Genomic DNA, 14,775 nt, shown 5'->3' on the forward strand with positions numbered 1-14,775 from the left:
CCACTGTATATACGAAAATGTCATTTACAAAATGATATACAGGCGGTCCTTGACTTAAGATGGCTCAACTTTAAGATAGTGCAAAAGTGACATTCAGTAGCAAATGTACTTTGAATTTTAAATTTTGATCTTTCCCAGGCTAGAGATATGTGGTACAATATTCTCATCATGCTGGGCAGCAGCTCAACTGATACTCTACACTGTACTGTGTTGCCAGATGATTTGCCCAACTATTGGCTAATATGTGCTCTGAGCATGTTTAAGGTGATCTAGGCTAAGCTGTCATGTTTGGTAGGTTAAGTGTATTCAATGCATTTTTAACTTACCATACTTTGGACTTATGATGGGCTCATTGGGATGTAACTCCATGGTTAAGTCGAGGAGTATCTGTATATCCACAGAGCAATAATTCCCATATTATCTTAGCTCTAGGACCTAAATAGTAGTGAAAACCACACCATGATAGGTGTTTCATATCTCTTAACTTTTCCGAGGTCTCCTAAAGCCACTTAGGAAGCATAAAGCATCTTTACTGCCTTAAGCCCTTTGGTTAGATTTCTATTACTGGCTCAGCAAATTCCAAATAGGCAAAAAGGTGGGAAAAAGAGTAAGAGAAGAAAAAAAAATCTGTAAAGTGAGTAAATTAATTGAGGGGAGAATTACACAGTTACAGGAAAACTGGAAAGACAAAGATTCTCATTTTTTATACTGAAAAGATTAATTCTTTAAGACAAAATATGGAACAATAAAGATTATTAAACAGTCCTTAATATGCTTTTAATATTTTGTTTTATACAATAAAATAATTAATGCCCCCTCGAACTATTTTATGTATTCACACTTTGAAGCAAATGGTATAACTAAGTGTCCAAAGAAATCATTCTAATCCTAGCACAGCTTGCCTGTGACTTTGAAAATAACAGTATTAATTTTTCTCACCTATATAAGAAGCTGGACCAGATGATATCTGAAGTTTCTGTCAGTTCTAAATGTTAATGATACTACATTACTTATATAGCTAATTCACTACTTCCTTTTTCATAAACTATACTTCTTAAATCAGTGTTTTTCCTAAATATAGTGGGAAGTTTCCAAAATGTATCACATTTTAGAAATACCAAAATTCAAATCTACTTCTAAGAATTAAAAATAATTTCCTTACAAATAAATTAAAGTCCTTTATTTCCTACCATGTTCCTAGAAATATGGAAATATTATTTAAAATTTGGAACTGTATAAAAACCTTAAAGCAATAATTAATGAAAATAAAACTGTAAAAATGTCTCCATTAACTTAGTAAATTGAAGCTATGCATTAGAAAAAGGTATTACACTAGAAAATTAAGATTACCTATTTTTGGTGAACCTCTGCAATCATAGTACTTAAAAATGTAACTATTTTCTTTTGCATAATTTTAGTACATACTTGCTAACTTTCCTGAATTTCCAAAACTTGTATGTAATTACTTTCCCATATGTTTCCAAGGAAAGTTTTCATTTACCATTGCAAACATTGATTTATTAAATAATAAAGTAGAAGTCCATGCTTTATAAGTCAGCATTACATTTCTCATAGAGAATTAAAGAAAAAAATTTTCCTATCATAGATAGTTATCAATAGTCTGTTAAGTCTTCCAACCAATATTTCATTGAAGAAATTAAGTGGGAGCTGCATTTACAGATGATGCTCGTGCTTTGGCCATTCTCCGAACCAGTGCTTCTTGTCTTTTTCTCTGAATTTCTTCAGGAGAACATTTTCTATTTTTCTCCTCTTCCTCTAAAAATTAAACAAAATATAGGTTTTAGTTTTATAGCCTATAAAGTCATTCTGAATATGAGCTTTAATTTCCACTATTTTATAACCTAGATTTGCCATACTGGCCATTAAATCAAACTAAACTACTAAATACAAGATTCCAAGTGTATACAAATAGATATAATGCTCCAGGTCAAGAGAAAATCAAGCACTGATTGACCTGTCTCTATCTGACACACTCTTTTCATAGTGTGATAAAATTCAATTTGATTAAAAACTGTTTATTTTGACTACCCATCAAATAATTCTTGTGAATAATGACATCTGATTTATATGACCTATGAATGAATATCTTAAAAAAGAACTGGGATTTTAAATGTTATACAAACTTTAATAGAAAACTAGGCAAAATATAATGAATTGGATATCAATACCTCAAATACTGTATTTATACTATAAAATAAGCTTTATTAATATTCACATCTATTTTTCCTCTATAGAGTTATAAAGTTTTTATTTCATCTACTGAGAAAAAATATTTTAGAGTGACAGAATGAAATCTCTCATGTCAAACTGGCCACCTGTGACTCACTACAAGATTTTTATTTGGAGGATGTATTCTGTAGAAACTTTAAAATAGTCTCCATTAACTTAGAAAGTTGAATCTTGGTATTAGGAATTATTTTCTCATTTAAATAATATTTTTAAGTTTAAGACCATCCCCTAATACATATTTAAGTAAACTTTTATTGGTAAAACTGTTTGTTGTAAAATACACTTTCTAAGAAATAAGAATTTGTAATATTGTCAGAAGAGAAATATTATTTATACTGACATCTAGAAAAAGATTCAGAATTTATTATAAGACATTTCTCTTGTTAACTAAAAGAGGCATTTTCCAAAATATATTCTGTCTCCCCTGTCTTTCTGGATATAATCAGAAATGGGAGAGGGTGTTCAGGGTAAGAAATATATACTTTAAATAAATTCCCCAGATAATTCTGATGTATTTCATTTCCTAAGCTAGTTATCTAACAGACTGTAGCTATTTTTCCTTACAGAAAGATACTAGAAGATACTTTATAATTAGTTTGACTAATTATTAATATTTTAGTCTCAAAGTCTAGACACACAAAAAAACTAAGGATACACACAAATACAGAGAGTTTACAAATTCAATGAATTATATGAAAGGAAAACAGGTTAATAATCTACAACAGCAGAAAAGAATATAACCTCCTAAAATTGGTCTTACAATTGGCTTGGTGATATTTTAGAAAATAATTTCAAATGAAATCAAGTCACACCATGAAAACTGATTTAGGGAGTCATCCATTTTTCCCAGTCCTTCCTTCAACTCAATCTATAATAAAAATACACAGCCAAGTCTCAAACTATTGCAAGGTACTAAGCAAAGTGATTCTTCTTTACTTTCATTTTAAAGTGCAGGGATTAGTAATTTTTTTCCCATAAAGGGCCAGAAAGTAAGTATGTTAACCTTTGAGATCTCTTTTTGCAACTGCTGACCTCCACCACTGAAGCATGAAAATAGTCATGGCTAATACATAAACAAATGATATGTTGTGTTCAAATAAAACTGTTTATGGACAATGAAATCTGGATTTCATATAATTTTCAAATGTCATAAAATAGTCTCCCTTTGATTTTTTTAAAACCATTTAAAATGTAAAAACCATTTTTAGTGTGCTGGTTGTACAAAAACAGGCCGTAGGGTGGATTTGGACAGGCCATAGTTTGCCAACTCCTTACTGAAATCAATGGGCAAGTGTTTTTGTTTCAAAGATATTCCCTGGAGAGCAGATTGCTATATACGAAAGTAAAAGAAAGGAGAAACACTAGAAAACATCAACAAGGTTAATATTAATTAAGAGATTACGTACTATCAATAAACTTAAAGGAAAAATTGATAAAGTAAGCTAAAAGGCAGACCATCCATAAAAAATACAGATGGGATGATAGGAGTTTTAGAAAAACTCAAATACTCCAGAGAGATTTAGTCTTTAATGGAATTATAATGACAGTTGGCCCTTGAACAATATGGATTTGAACTGTGCAGGTCCACTTATATGCAGATTTTCTTCTGCCTCTGCCACCCCCGAGACAGCAAGACCATCCCTACTCTTCCTCTTCCTCCTTAGCCTATTCAATGTGAAGATGACAAGGATGAAGACCTTTATGATGATCCACTTCCACTTAATGAATAGTAAATATGTTTTCTCTTCCTTATGATTTTCTTAATAACATTTTCTTTTCTCTAGCTTACTTCATTATAAGAATACAGTATATGATTCACATAATAAATATGTGTCAACTGACTCTTTATATTACCTGTAAGGCTTCTAGTCAACAGCAGGCTATTAGTAGTTAAGTTTTGGAGGAATCAAAAGTTATACACAAATTTTTGACTACGTGGGGGATTAGCACCCTTAATCCCCATGTTGTTCAAGGGTCAACTGTGTATCTAACGAGAACATGGTTGAATTAGTTACAATATATTCACTGTAGTATAACCTTAAATATTTAAAATTACTAGAGATTGACAACAATTTTTAAAGTTTCAAATATCTAATCTGGGCTGTAATGCAGAGAATTATCCATTGTCAGTGTTGATAATATAAATTGGGGTAACTTTTTTGGAGAGAAATTTGGTGGTATCTGTTAAAATTTAAAACTTTCTCTTATATCAATTTTTTAGGAATAGATAAAATCATATAAACATGCAGAAATTTATGTAGAAGGATAGTCACTGGAGCATTGTTTATAATTGCAAAAAACTGCAACCAACCTAAACATCATAGAGAAAGTTAAATTATGGTACATCCATATAATATACCACATAATCATTAAAAAGTCATTGAAGTAAATCTATATATACTAACAGGAAAAGATAGCTATAATATATTAAGTAAAGGCAAAAGCAAGTTGCCAAATAGTGAGTATATAGTATATAACTCCAGCTATTTAAATAAATTTATAGGCATATACACACATATATATATATTTATACACACACACACACACACACACACACCCCCCTTTTTATATGCATAGAAAATGCTACATGATATACACCAAACTGTTAATAGTGGTTTCCCCTAAGGAATGGTTGTGGGAAAGGAGAAATAGGGGACTTAACGTTTTACTTCAAATTATTCTATACTGTTTTACTTCTTTCTTTTTAAACAATCAATGTATTACTGTTAAAAATTAAAAAGAAGAAAGTCACTTAAATAGTAAAGTTGTAGCAGTAATGCCAACCAAAGAGTCACTGAATATTTAATTGCAACTTGTGATAAAAGAAATTAAGAAATAAAAAATAATCAAGGAATCAAGGAAAAGACCTACTTATAGACTCTTTAAAGAAGGCCTCTATGAGAAATTAATACTTTTATTAAGCTACAAGAAAGCACCAAGAAAAAAGTGAGGGTGGGGGAGTCAAATGTTGGGATGAAGCAGTTTTAGTCAAAGGGAATAGCACAGTCTAAGTTCCTGAACTAGAAAAGAAAATATGAGAAATGAAAAGACAGCTGATGTAGCTGAAGCTTAGTAGGTAAGGGGAAAAAAAGGAGAGGCAGGTTAAGGAGAGATAATTCAGGGCTTTGTAGATGACAGTGTCAAGTCTGGATTTTATTTGAAATGTGATGGGCAGCCACTGAAGGTTGTCTTCAGCATAGGAAGGCCATGTTTGCCCACCTGGTTTCAAAAGACTATTCTGCTATTTGGAGACTAGACTTGAAAGGGGACACATAAAAGAATTGCAATAGTCAAGAAATGTTGGCTTGGACAAGGGTGGTAGCAGTAGAAAGTGAGAAAAATGGATAGTTCTTGAGATATAATTTTTGAGGTAGAAACAGTGGAACTCATTGACAGAATGGAGAATTGAGGAAAAGAGGAATTGGAATCAGAAATGACAGTTCTATCAAATAAGTAAAGCACAATTTTAACCATCACAATTATAATGTTTTATATTAGACATTATACTAGCAAAAGTGTTTAATTAGAATGCTCTAATTTTTAAAGCATTGTTCACCTCACTGTTCTACTAAAAGTAGGAGTAAGATTACTCAAGTTTTAAAACAATGGCACATTTAGTAAATACAACCTTAAAACAGTGTAATACATATATCTAAGCGTACAATTTTTCAGGAAATAATTCATAAATCATTCAGTAAATATTTACTTAGTAACTACTACATGCTATCACTGCACTAAGTACTGGGAAAGAATTTGATGTAATCGTTTGAAAATTAAACCACCTATTCTTCATGTACTACAGCATAATTATTTGCAAAAATCACTTTAAGAATTCTAGTTAAACATCATAGGATAGTTTTACCTTACTACACTCAAAACAACAAATAACCAGTTTTATTACTTTTCAAAGAAAACTATTTCATACATACCTTTTGCAGACTGTTCCAAAGATTGCCGTAGAACAGCCTCTCCCAGTAATGGACTGACAGAAGTAGTTTTCTTTTTCTGCAAACCCTGTGTAATTTTGGTATTGGACATACTTCCTGTTACACAATTTTGATCAAACTGAGAAACAATCTGAGAATTATTCGTCTTTGTAAATGTGTACTTTGAAAATCTAACTGTATTGTTAAGGTTGCTCTGAGCTTCATCTGTTATGGTCTTATGGGATAGTTGCTGAGTACTCAATTTCTCCTTATAAGCAGCAATTTCTGTACTCATACGATTTGAATTCACATTCAAACTTGAACTTCCTGCAAGAACTGATTTACAACTATTCACTTGTATTGGAACATTAGCGTTACTCCAAGAGGCATGCAGATTATTGATCTGACAATTTGAGTTCTTAGAATACATAGCGAAATTTGGCATAGTGCCTAAAAAACTTGGAGAATTTCCACATATTTCCCCTTTGTCCATCTTTACTGATTTATCTATTTGTGAGCTATTTGTTAAGGAAGATGTTTGCACTGAAATGCTGCCCAGATTCAAATGCTTTGATTGTATCAAATGACTTCCTTGTTTAGATGTAGTAAACATGTTTTTGGCTCCATGTTTGGAATTATTATTGATCACAAATATGCTTTCTGATGTCTTGGTGTCCTTTCTAATGTCTTGTTGCTGAGTTAGTCTTTCAATATCATCACATGCTTGGTATAACAAATCATCATCTACATCATCTGCTTCCCAGGTATTCTCTAACTGATGACATGCTTTAATAATTTCATTGGCAAACGATGGATCATTCCAATCATCAAAGAAAGAACCTAACTTTGATGCATTAGTCTGATTTGGGTTACTAACACTGGTTTCATTGCCTAGAGTTGCAGAGCCAAAAAAATCACTATCAATAGGTGCTTTAATAGACTGATTAAAAATGGGCTTATTGTTTTGTTCATTAGAATATCTTGTGTTCAAAGCAGACTTCTTTTCAGAAGCATTTACACTAGAAGTAAATTTAGTATGAGTAACTTCCTTTATTTTCGTCAGATTAGATGCAATTGCATAATCTTGAATTTTGTCTTGGACAATTTTATTAAAAGATTTCTCAAATTTCATCTTATTTTCAGTGGATGGTAATTTGTTTGATTTATCATTTGGATTTGGTGAAAATCTATATTCTCCAGCATCTACTAATTCTCTGTTATGTGTCTTTGAAGGAAGCTCTTGTAATATTTTTGAATCTCTTAACCTGACATCTAGACTTGTATTTGTTCTTGACTTACTTTTATCATTTTTACTATTAAAGGTACAAATTCCCTTTTGATCAGTAACCCAGGCTGTTTTAGAAGGGAATAGTTCAGGCATTTTGACATTTTGCATAACAAAAGCTTCATTACCTAGTAAGTTTTCCCAATCATCCTCAAAATCACTGTTAGTAAATGCATCAATGGGCTTATTAGAAGTTTCTGGCTCCTTAGTTAAGGAAGTCACACATGATTTTGTCATTATGGTAGTATCTGCTTGAGGAGAAAGTGAACCCAGGCTTTTATTTGGTAATGTTTCAGTGACTAGAGTTTCATTAGTAATGACTTTGTCCTCTTTCAAAGCATTTTTCTTTCCAAAGGTAGTAGTGCTGGTGTTCGAAGAAGCTTCTTGGCTTAACTGTCCACTACATTTCTGAGTAGAACCATCGAAAATGGCATTAAAGGCTGCTTCAGCATTTTGATCAAATGGCTTCTGACTGCTATTTTGATCATTTACCACAGAAATCTTGGTGTTTCCTTTGATTGGCTTCTTTATTACAGCATTATCTATTTCAGTACCTTCATTACATAATGACTGCACCTGTACATTATAATTATTTACAGTCTCTGTTTCTGAAATTGTCTGGATAAAATCATAATTCCTCTTGTTTTGCTCTTGAATCACATCTAATTCTTCCATATTTTTATCAAATTGTTTAGCCAATTTCATAAGTTCTTCCTCTTGATTTTGCGTTTTTAACCTATTAAACAACATTAAAAATTATAACTAAGAAATGTTCTAAAAGACATTATATTCAATTATTTAACATATTTTGATGTTAACACTCAAAAATTTTAACACTTACATAATAGTTACTTTAACTCCAAAATTTTACAGATTAAAACTAAGAAAATTTTATTAACTATTTTGATATATTCACAAAATCAAAACAGAATTTTTTTTTTTTTTTTTTAAGAGACAGTGTCACTCTGTCATCCAGGCTGGAGTGCAATGGCATGATCATAGCTTATTACAGTCCCAAACTACTGGGTTAAAGCAATTCTACTGCCTCAGCCTCCTGAGTAGCTAGGACTACAGGTGCACACCACCATGCCCAGCTAATTTTTTTATTTTTGTAGAGATGGGATCTCACTCTGTTGCCCAGGCTGGTCTGAACTCCTGGCCTCAAGAGATCCTCCCGCCTCAACCTCCCAAAGTGCTGGGATTACAGGCATGAGCCACCTTGCCTGGCAAAACAGAATATTATAAAAAAAAATTTACTTCACTGAAACTCAGAAAATCTGAAAAGTCAGAACTCACTTTGTACAGCTGATTTTTGCTCTTGATTTTCCTTTTGCTACAGTGGGAGTACAAGGAATAGCAGTTTCACCGATCCACACGCCCAGCATAGAGTTTGTTGTTGGTTTTTCATCCTTTTGGCAGAGGGGGAAAAAAAGGTATAAAGTACAAAAAAAAAAAAAAAAAAGAGAGAGAGAGAAGTGAAGAAAGAAAGGAAGAAAACAAAACCTAACTACTTTGAATTATTTTCTTAGAGCAATAAATTCTGGTGGGTGACAGTCAAAAACAATCAGAAGTTGGGGGATGGCAATAACAAGTTATAAGAAGTGATCCATTCCATTTATGTTTCAGAAAATGAAAACATTCTGAACTATATATTGCTTATTTTCAAAAAAATTAAGTTTTAAGAATTAAATTATTTATCAAATGCATACTTAATAACAAGAACACGTTTTTATCAAAATAAAATGGATATTTCAATTGTCATAAGATACTCATACAAACATTAGTATCCAAAAAAACAAACTGTGTGGCAGAAATCATCAGAATTGAGAATAAAGAGAAATACATATGGAATTGTTTCTGTATCATCTGATTCTCCAAATTTTCCTCATCCTCATTATAATCTTTATCTAAAGTTGGACAAACAATGTTGATCTAAATTGAGAACAGTAAGAAGTAAGGTCAAGGCTGAGTTACAGACAAGAGCAAGATTAGAACTGATGCTAAGAATGAGGTAGGAATAAGAACAAAAAATAAGAAGAGAAAGAGAAAAAGTTTACCTACTCTAGATCGGGATAAAATATAGGAAAAAGCCATTTTAGATCTGGATATTTTTGCTATGCCTTTCAATCACTTGGTCACAAAAAATTAAAGAATGAACTTTATGCATTAATTGTAAACCAAACCAACAAATCAAATTGATTAACCATTTTTTACTCTATGTTTTATAGTACCTAGAATGAACATAAATAACTATAACACAAGGTAAAAATAATCTTACCACTAGATTATAGGTTACTGAAAGACAAAGACTATGATAGCTTGGCATCTACCACAACACTGGGCATAAAGATGTTGGTTTACATTTATTTACTAGAAGGTTTAGGTGAAAAGACCCCTACAACTTGGTACTTCAAAATCCTCACAGAATCAACAAGCAGTTTTTTAAATGTCCACTTGAACCTAGTTGACTTTAGCTTTACAAATACTCAAGAAAATAATTTCACTTTCAAACTCAATATTTATTTTCCCTTTTTTTCAACAAGAGTCTTGAATTTTAAGAAAAATTACATTCTTAATGATTTAATTATAGACTCTACCATTACCAAGTAATTTAAAACTCAACCAATTTTCAAAGAATTAAATTATGACAACTTTATGTGTCCAACCTTATAAATGCATGGGTCCTATGTATGTTTGTATATTATTTGTGTTATATTTTACATATTTCTTCATTAATAATTACATAAATTAGTGATTCCCAATTACAATGCAGGTGCTGTATAAGGTATCTAAATATATTATTTCATTTTGTCCTAAAAGAGTATACTATGTAAAGCTTGATGAATGATGGTAAGATATATACCATCTTCAAATAAACATTTGCATAAAAAGTATCCCTGAAAAGTGAAATAACTATCCAATTAAAATGGAAGTACATATTTAAAAAATATGCTATCTCTGAAAACATTGAGAGGAAATGAAATAACGACTTGAGGAAACTAACTCACCTAAAAATAAACATAAGTATTTGTCATTCTGAGAACGTGACAAGCTTTTAGAGACCTTGATAATGCTTTAAAAATGCTCAGTTGAAAAGGGTAACATTTAAAAGCAACTAATTTCACTGTATTTTTTCTTTGATACAAGTTACCGCTTGTGTACTGTTGCCATTTCTTTATGTGAGCTATTATTTCCAGCCCATTCAAGTAAAGGGTCCAATAATTTACTCAACTATCTTTTTATCACTACTTAGGCTGGCCAGCCCAAACACATTTTATTATGCTTCTTTCATGTGAAACCCACAATTAATGAAGATCTACTATTAACTTATAGAGTAAGTAGTAGTATGGCACAAATGCTATTTAACTAATGAACCACACGTAAAATGAATTTCTATGACATGCCAAACATGGAATGTAGAGCTAGTAGCAACAGAGTTGTTTTGACTGTGCTAGTTGTAATTTTGGATATTTTATAGCTGTTAAGAGAAACTTTATTTCCTGTCTCTTCCACCTGGATGATGGTGATTCCTCATAACCACATTTTGGGCCAGAGCCATCAATTGTTTATGGCTAACTTAACAATGTTATGTTTCCAAGGGCATGTTAAGGAAAAATACCATACTTCCTTCAGAGAAGACACTATGGAAGACATTTGGATGTTCTCTAGATTTAAATATTATTAGTTAAGAAAAAAGAAGAGAGAAAAGTAAAGAAGCTCAGAACAGTTTCATGTGTCGAGCCTATGCTTCTTAGTTATAGTAGTATGATGAATAATATTAGAGTCACTGAATTCCTTTGTGTCAAATGACTGACTTAAACTTATATTTCTATTTCACTCAAGCAGTACAAGAACTGAAAATTTGAAGATGGTTCTACTGCAGTAAGTAACAACCTTAACATAACCTTACATTTATAGTGCTCTATAGTTAACAAAGAATTTTTATCTAATTTAATCCTCATAGTGATCTAATGAAGAGTTCAAGACAAGTAATAATTCTAGTTTATGGCTGAATGAACTGAAGTTGTGAGAGTTTAAGTAACTTGCCTAAGGTCACACAACATAGGAGGCTGAGTGAGGACTACATTTAAATCCAGTGCTCTTCCTACTTTTATAAGTGTTTCTTGGTAAGTCAATGAGTATTAACAAGGGCAGTTTCAATGAAGAAAAGTTGTACTATAGATAGTTAACAAATACTGATCACAAAAATTATAAAAGTTTAATTTTTTTCTTTTTTTTTTTTTTTTTTTTTTTTTTTTTGTTGAGACAGAGTCTCACTTTGTTGCCCAGGCTAGAGTGAGTGCCGTGGCGTCAGCTTAGCTCACAGCAACCTCAAACTCCTGGGCTCAAGCGATCCTACTGCCTCAGCCTCCCGAGTAGCTGGGACTACAGGCATGCGCCACTATGCCCGGCTTATTTTTTCTATATAGATTTTTAGGTGTCCATATAATGTCTTTCTATTTTTTTTTTTAGTAGAGACGGGGTCTCGCTCAGGCTGGTCTCGAACTCCTGACCTTGAGCAATCCACCCGCCTCGGCCTCCCAGAGTGCTAGGATTACAGGCGTGAGCCACCGCGCCCGGCCTTAAAAGTTTAAATTTTTATTAATTGCCCTATTCTATTATTTTAGTAACTTGAAAAATTATACCATATGTTAAAAACAACATTAAAGACAAAATAAACACAAAGCTCTAGTCAAAAATCATTACTCTAAAAAAATTAAAACAAGATATATGCCTGAGAAAACATACATATTACCAATTTTATATTATGTTTGTTTTTTTCAAAACATGTATTTCAGAAGTAGAAAAGGTAAAAGTAATTTTTGCTGCTCTATGTTGGGGAAAGAGAATTACAAAAAACAAAACATTATTTTTCATTTAAAGGAACTGTACAAAGACTTAGAGGCACATTTTTCACTGTTTTACAAACTATAAAACTGATATTTACCTGAGGAGCAATACGATTAACAATATGTGAAATCTCATCGCTATCTGTGGTGTAAATATATTTTTTTCTTCCTTTACCTAAAGAAACAAGGACATTGCTATAAATTTTAAACAAAAAAAGCTTATTTTTTAAAAATAGCTGTCACTTCTTCAAAAATGATTTTAATTAGTGTACCTTAGACGACTACACACTATATGATATCACATACATATAGATAAAAATCACATAAGATTCTCAAAAAACATGTGTTGTATAAAAGATTCTGATGTTGTTACCCAACTAAAATTCTACAGTTAAATCCCAATCATTTATCTAATATTTACCCACATAAAAATGTTAGTAAGTTACCTAACCGCTTTGTCAATGGAGAATTTTGATCCCAAAAGATATCATTCTGTCCATCTGGATCATTAGGAGAACTGAAGGGAGATGACAATAAATCCATTTTCGGCACTCTCTTTGGTGTTTCATACCTTTCTACATAAAATACGATTAAAATAATAATTGTTGCATTTTAAAGTGTTACTTTACTTCATAATACCCCCAAGTCAAATAGCTTAGACTAGATTTTTATAGTCAAATATAAAATTTTTTCCCAGAGACGATTGTATTACTTGAACCACAATTGAAATGCTTGTTTCACATTAAAAAAAAAAAAAATCCATGTAGCACTTCACAAATTTGACATTATAAATACCAAGTCTTTTTAGATAATCTAGAAGCTCTATGAATGCATTATACAATACTGTATAACTTAGTCGCTCCATTCACTCATTATCACTGGGACTTGGAGGTTTTGGGGAACCACCTGTATGTAACTTATAGGTAGATTTCAAAACTTAAGTGTCCCAACAGAAACTTCAGTAAAAGTCTGTTTCACCAACTCTGTCCAATCTATATTAACTACAGTACTTCAGAAAGCATTAGTGATCTAATCCTCGGGAACTTTTGCCTAGAACCATTTTTAAATTTCTACAAAGTTTTGTTTTTGTTCATTCCCAAATTGCTTTAAGGGAGTAAATTAAGAAACACGTAAGGTAACAAAAGCAGTGTTTTAAGAACACGCTCTAGGAAAAGGCTTTTGTATGAGTTTCAATCCCTACCAGGATTTTTTAGAACCCTTTTAAAAATGAAACACCAAAAATTGATCAGAATGAGAAACCTTTAGTTTCCCACTTAGAGGTATGTTACACATAGCAACTTCCGGTTTATTCATAATGAGATGAGACATCACCAAAGCTCTGAGGAGACAAGCTATGGCTTTTCACATGGCCTCTTCTCTAAAGCACGTCAGGGCAAAAAAGTTTAAAGGCAAATAAATTCCCTGGGAATAAGCCGAGGGCAACAGGCCTATCAGCTATTTCTCCTGCCTCCACCACGGCTGCTGACTGGAGGAGCAGCCTAGACAGCCGCAGCCCTCCCACAAACAGGTAAACCACATGACGTATTCCTGTGGCACGGGCAAGTGGAAGGTCAAACCTAACGGGGTAGTGCTCAAACTCGGGGACAAAAGCCGTGGGAGAGTGGTACGCGGTTACTTTTGGACTCGCGAGGGTTATTTTGGAACCGCAGAGAAAGAAAACGCACTTCCAGACTCCACCCCACCCCGCCCTCCCCGATTTCCCTGGTGCAGGCTGGGCTGTGGGGGTGCAGCGCCCAAGCCCAGGCAGGCCGCGCTGCCGGCGTCTCACCCTCGGGGTTACTTTTACTGCACGAAGCGGCTGCTGGAGGCTGCTCTTGCTGCCGCATTGGCCCGGGAGGCCCCTCTCCAGCCCCAAGGAGCCCAGAGCGGTGGGCCGACTTCAGCCGCCTTCTCCCTGGCTCGACCACGGAGCCGCATTCCTCAGCCGCTGCTGTTTTGCGCGGCGTGTTCTTCAGGCTAGGGCTGTCCCCATGTTTCCTTCGCCGACTCATGGCCTATGACCTGCCTCCACCAGCCGCTTCTCTCCTCACATTTTGCAAGCGGAGGAGTAGGGCAACAGCACTAAACGCAACACCCCGAGCAAACGGCCGCCGCCATTTTTGCCGAAGGGGCGCGCGTATGAGGCAGCCACTCATTGGCTGCGTCCGTGAGAGGGGCGGAGCTGTCAGGGTGCAGGCGGCGCGCTTGCTTCCGCAACCTGGACTCGATTCTGCTGGGGCGGGGCGCGCGGAGAAGATTCTGCTCCGGGAGGGAAGGAAAAGCTTGTAGGGGTAGTGGTCAAGTCTACTTAGCTGAGAGTGGGAAGGAGGTTGACTACACTAGCTGCTTTGTATTGAATTTACAACGAAAACTGCACATTCGATTCAGATTATTGTGACTTTGTCAAGAAGAGAAAATAAAACTGTAGTTTTTCTTAGATGGTAAATGCATAGAAAAATCCAAA

General features: G+C 33.6%; 1 protein-coding gene across 1 annotated transcript; it reads right to left on the reverse strand.

Moving 5' to 3' along the window:
• Positions 1–1,308: 1,308 nt before the first annotated feature.
• Positions 1,309–14,414, reverse strand: ETAA1 (ETAA1 activator of ATR kinase). The gene is made up of 6 exons (XM_069494410.1): positions 14,101–14,414; positions 12,758–12,886; positions 12,410–12,486; positions 8,758–8,870; positions 6,180–8,197; positions 1,309–1,776 (listed from the first exon to the last, which is right to left on the reverse strand). Exons 1-6 carry the CDS (start codon positions 14,321–14,323, stop codon positions 1,658–1,660), a joined length of 2,679 nt encoding a protein of 892 aa, XP_069350511.1. The 5' UTR covers positions 14,324–14,414; the 3' UTR covers positions 1,309–1,657.
• Positions 14,415–14,775: the final 361 nt, after the last annotated feature.

Source organism: Eulemur rufifrons, chromosome 19, assembly GCF_041146395.1.
Source record: "Eulemur rufifrons isolate Redbay chromosome 19, OSU_ERuf_1, whole genome shotgun sequence".
Taxonomy (NCBI): Eukaryota; Metazoa; Chordata; class Mammalia; order Primates; family Lemuridae; genus Eulemur; species Eulemur rufifrons.

What these genes read in the sequence shown, in the direction of transcription:
- ETAA1 (XM_069494410.1), bottom strand. Translation starts at nt 14,323, where the DNA reads ATGAGTCGGCGAAGGAAACATGGGGACAGCCCTAGCCTGAAGAACACG. An exon ending in CAGTAAAAGTAACCCCGAGG is followed by an intron (nt 12,887 to 14,100) that starts GTGAGACGCCGG and finishes TATTTTATGTAG; the next exon opens with AAAGGTATGAAACACCAAAG. An exon ending in TTAATCGTATTGCTCCTCAG is followed by an intron (nt 8,871 to 12,409) that starts GTAAATATCAGT and finishes CTCTGCCAAAAG; the next exon opens with GATGAAAAACCAACAACAAA.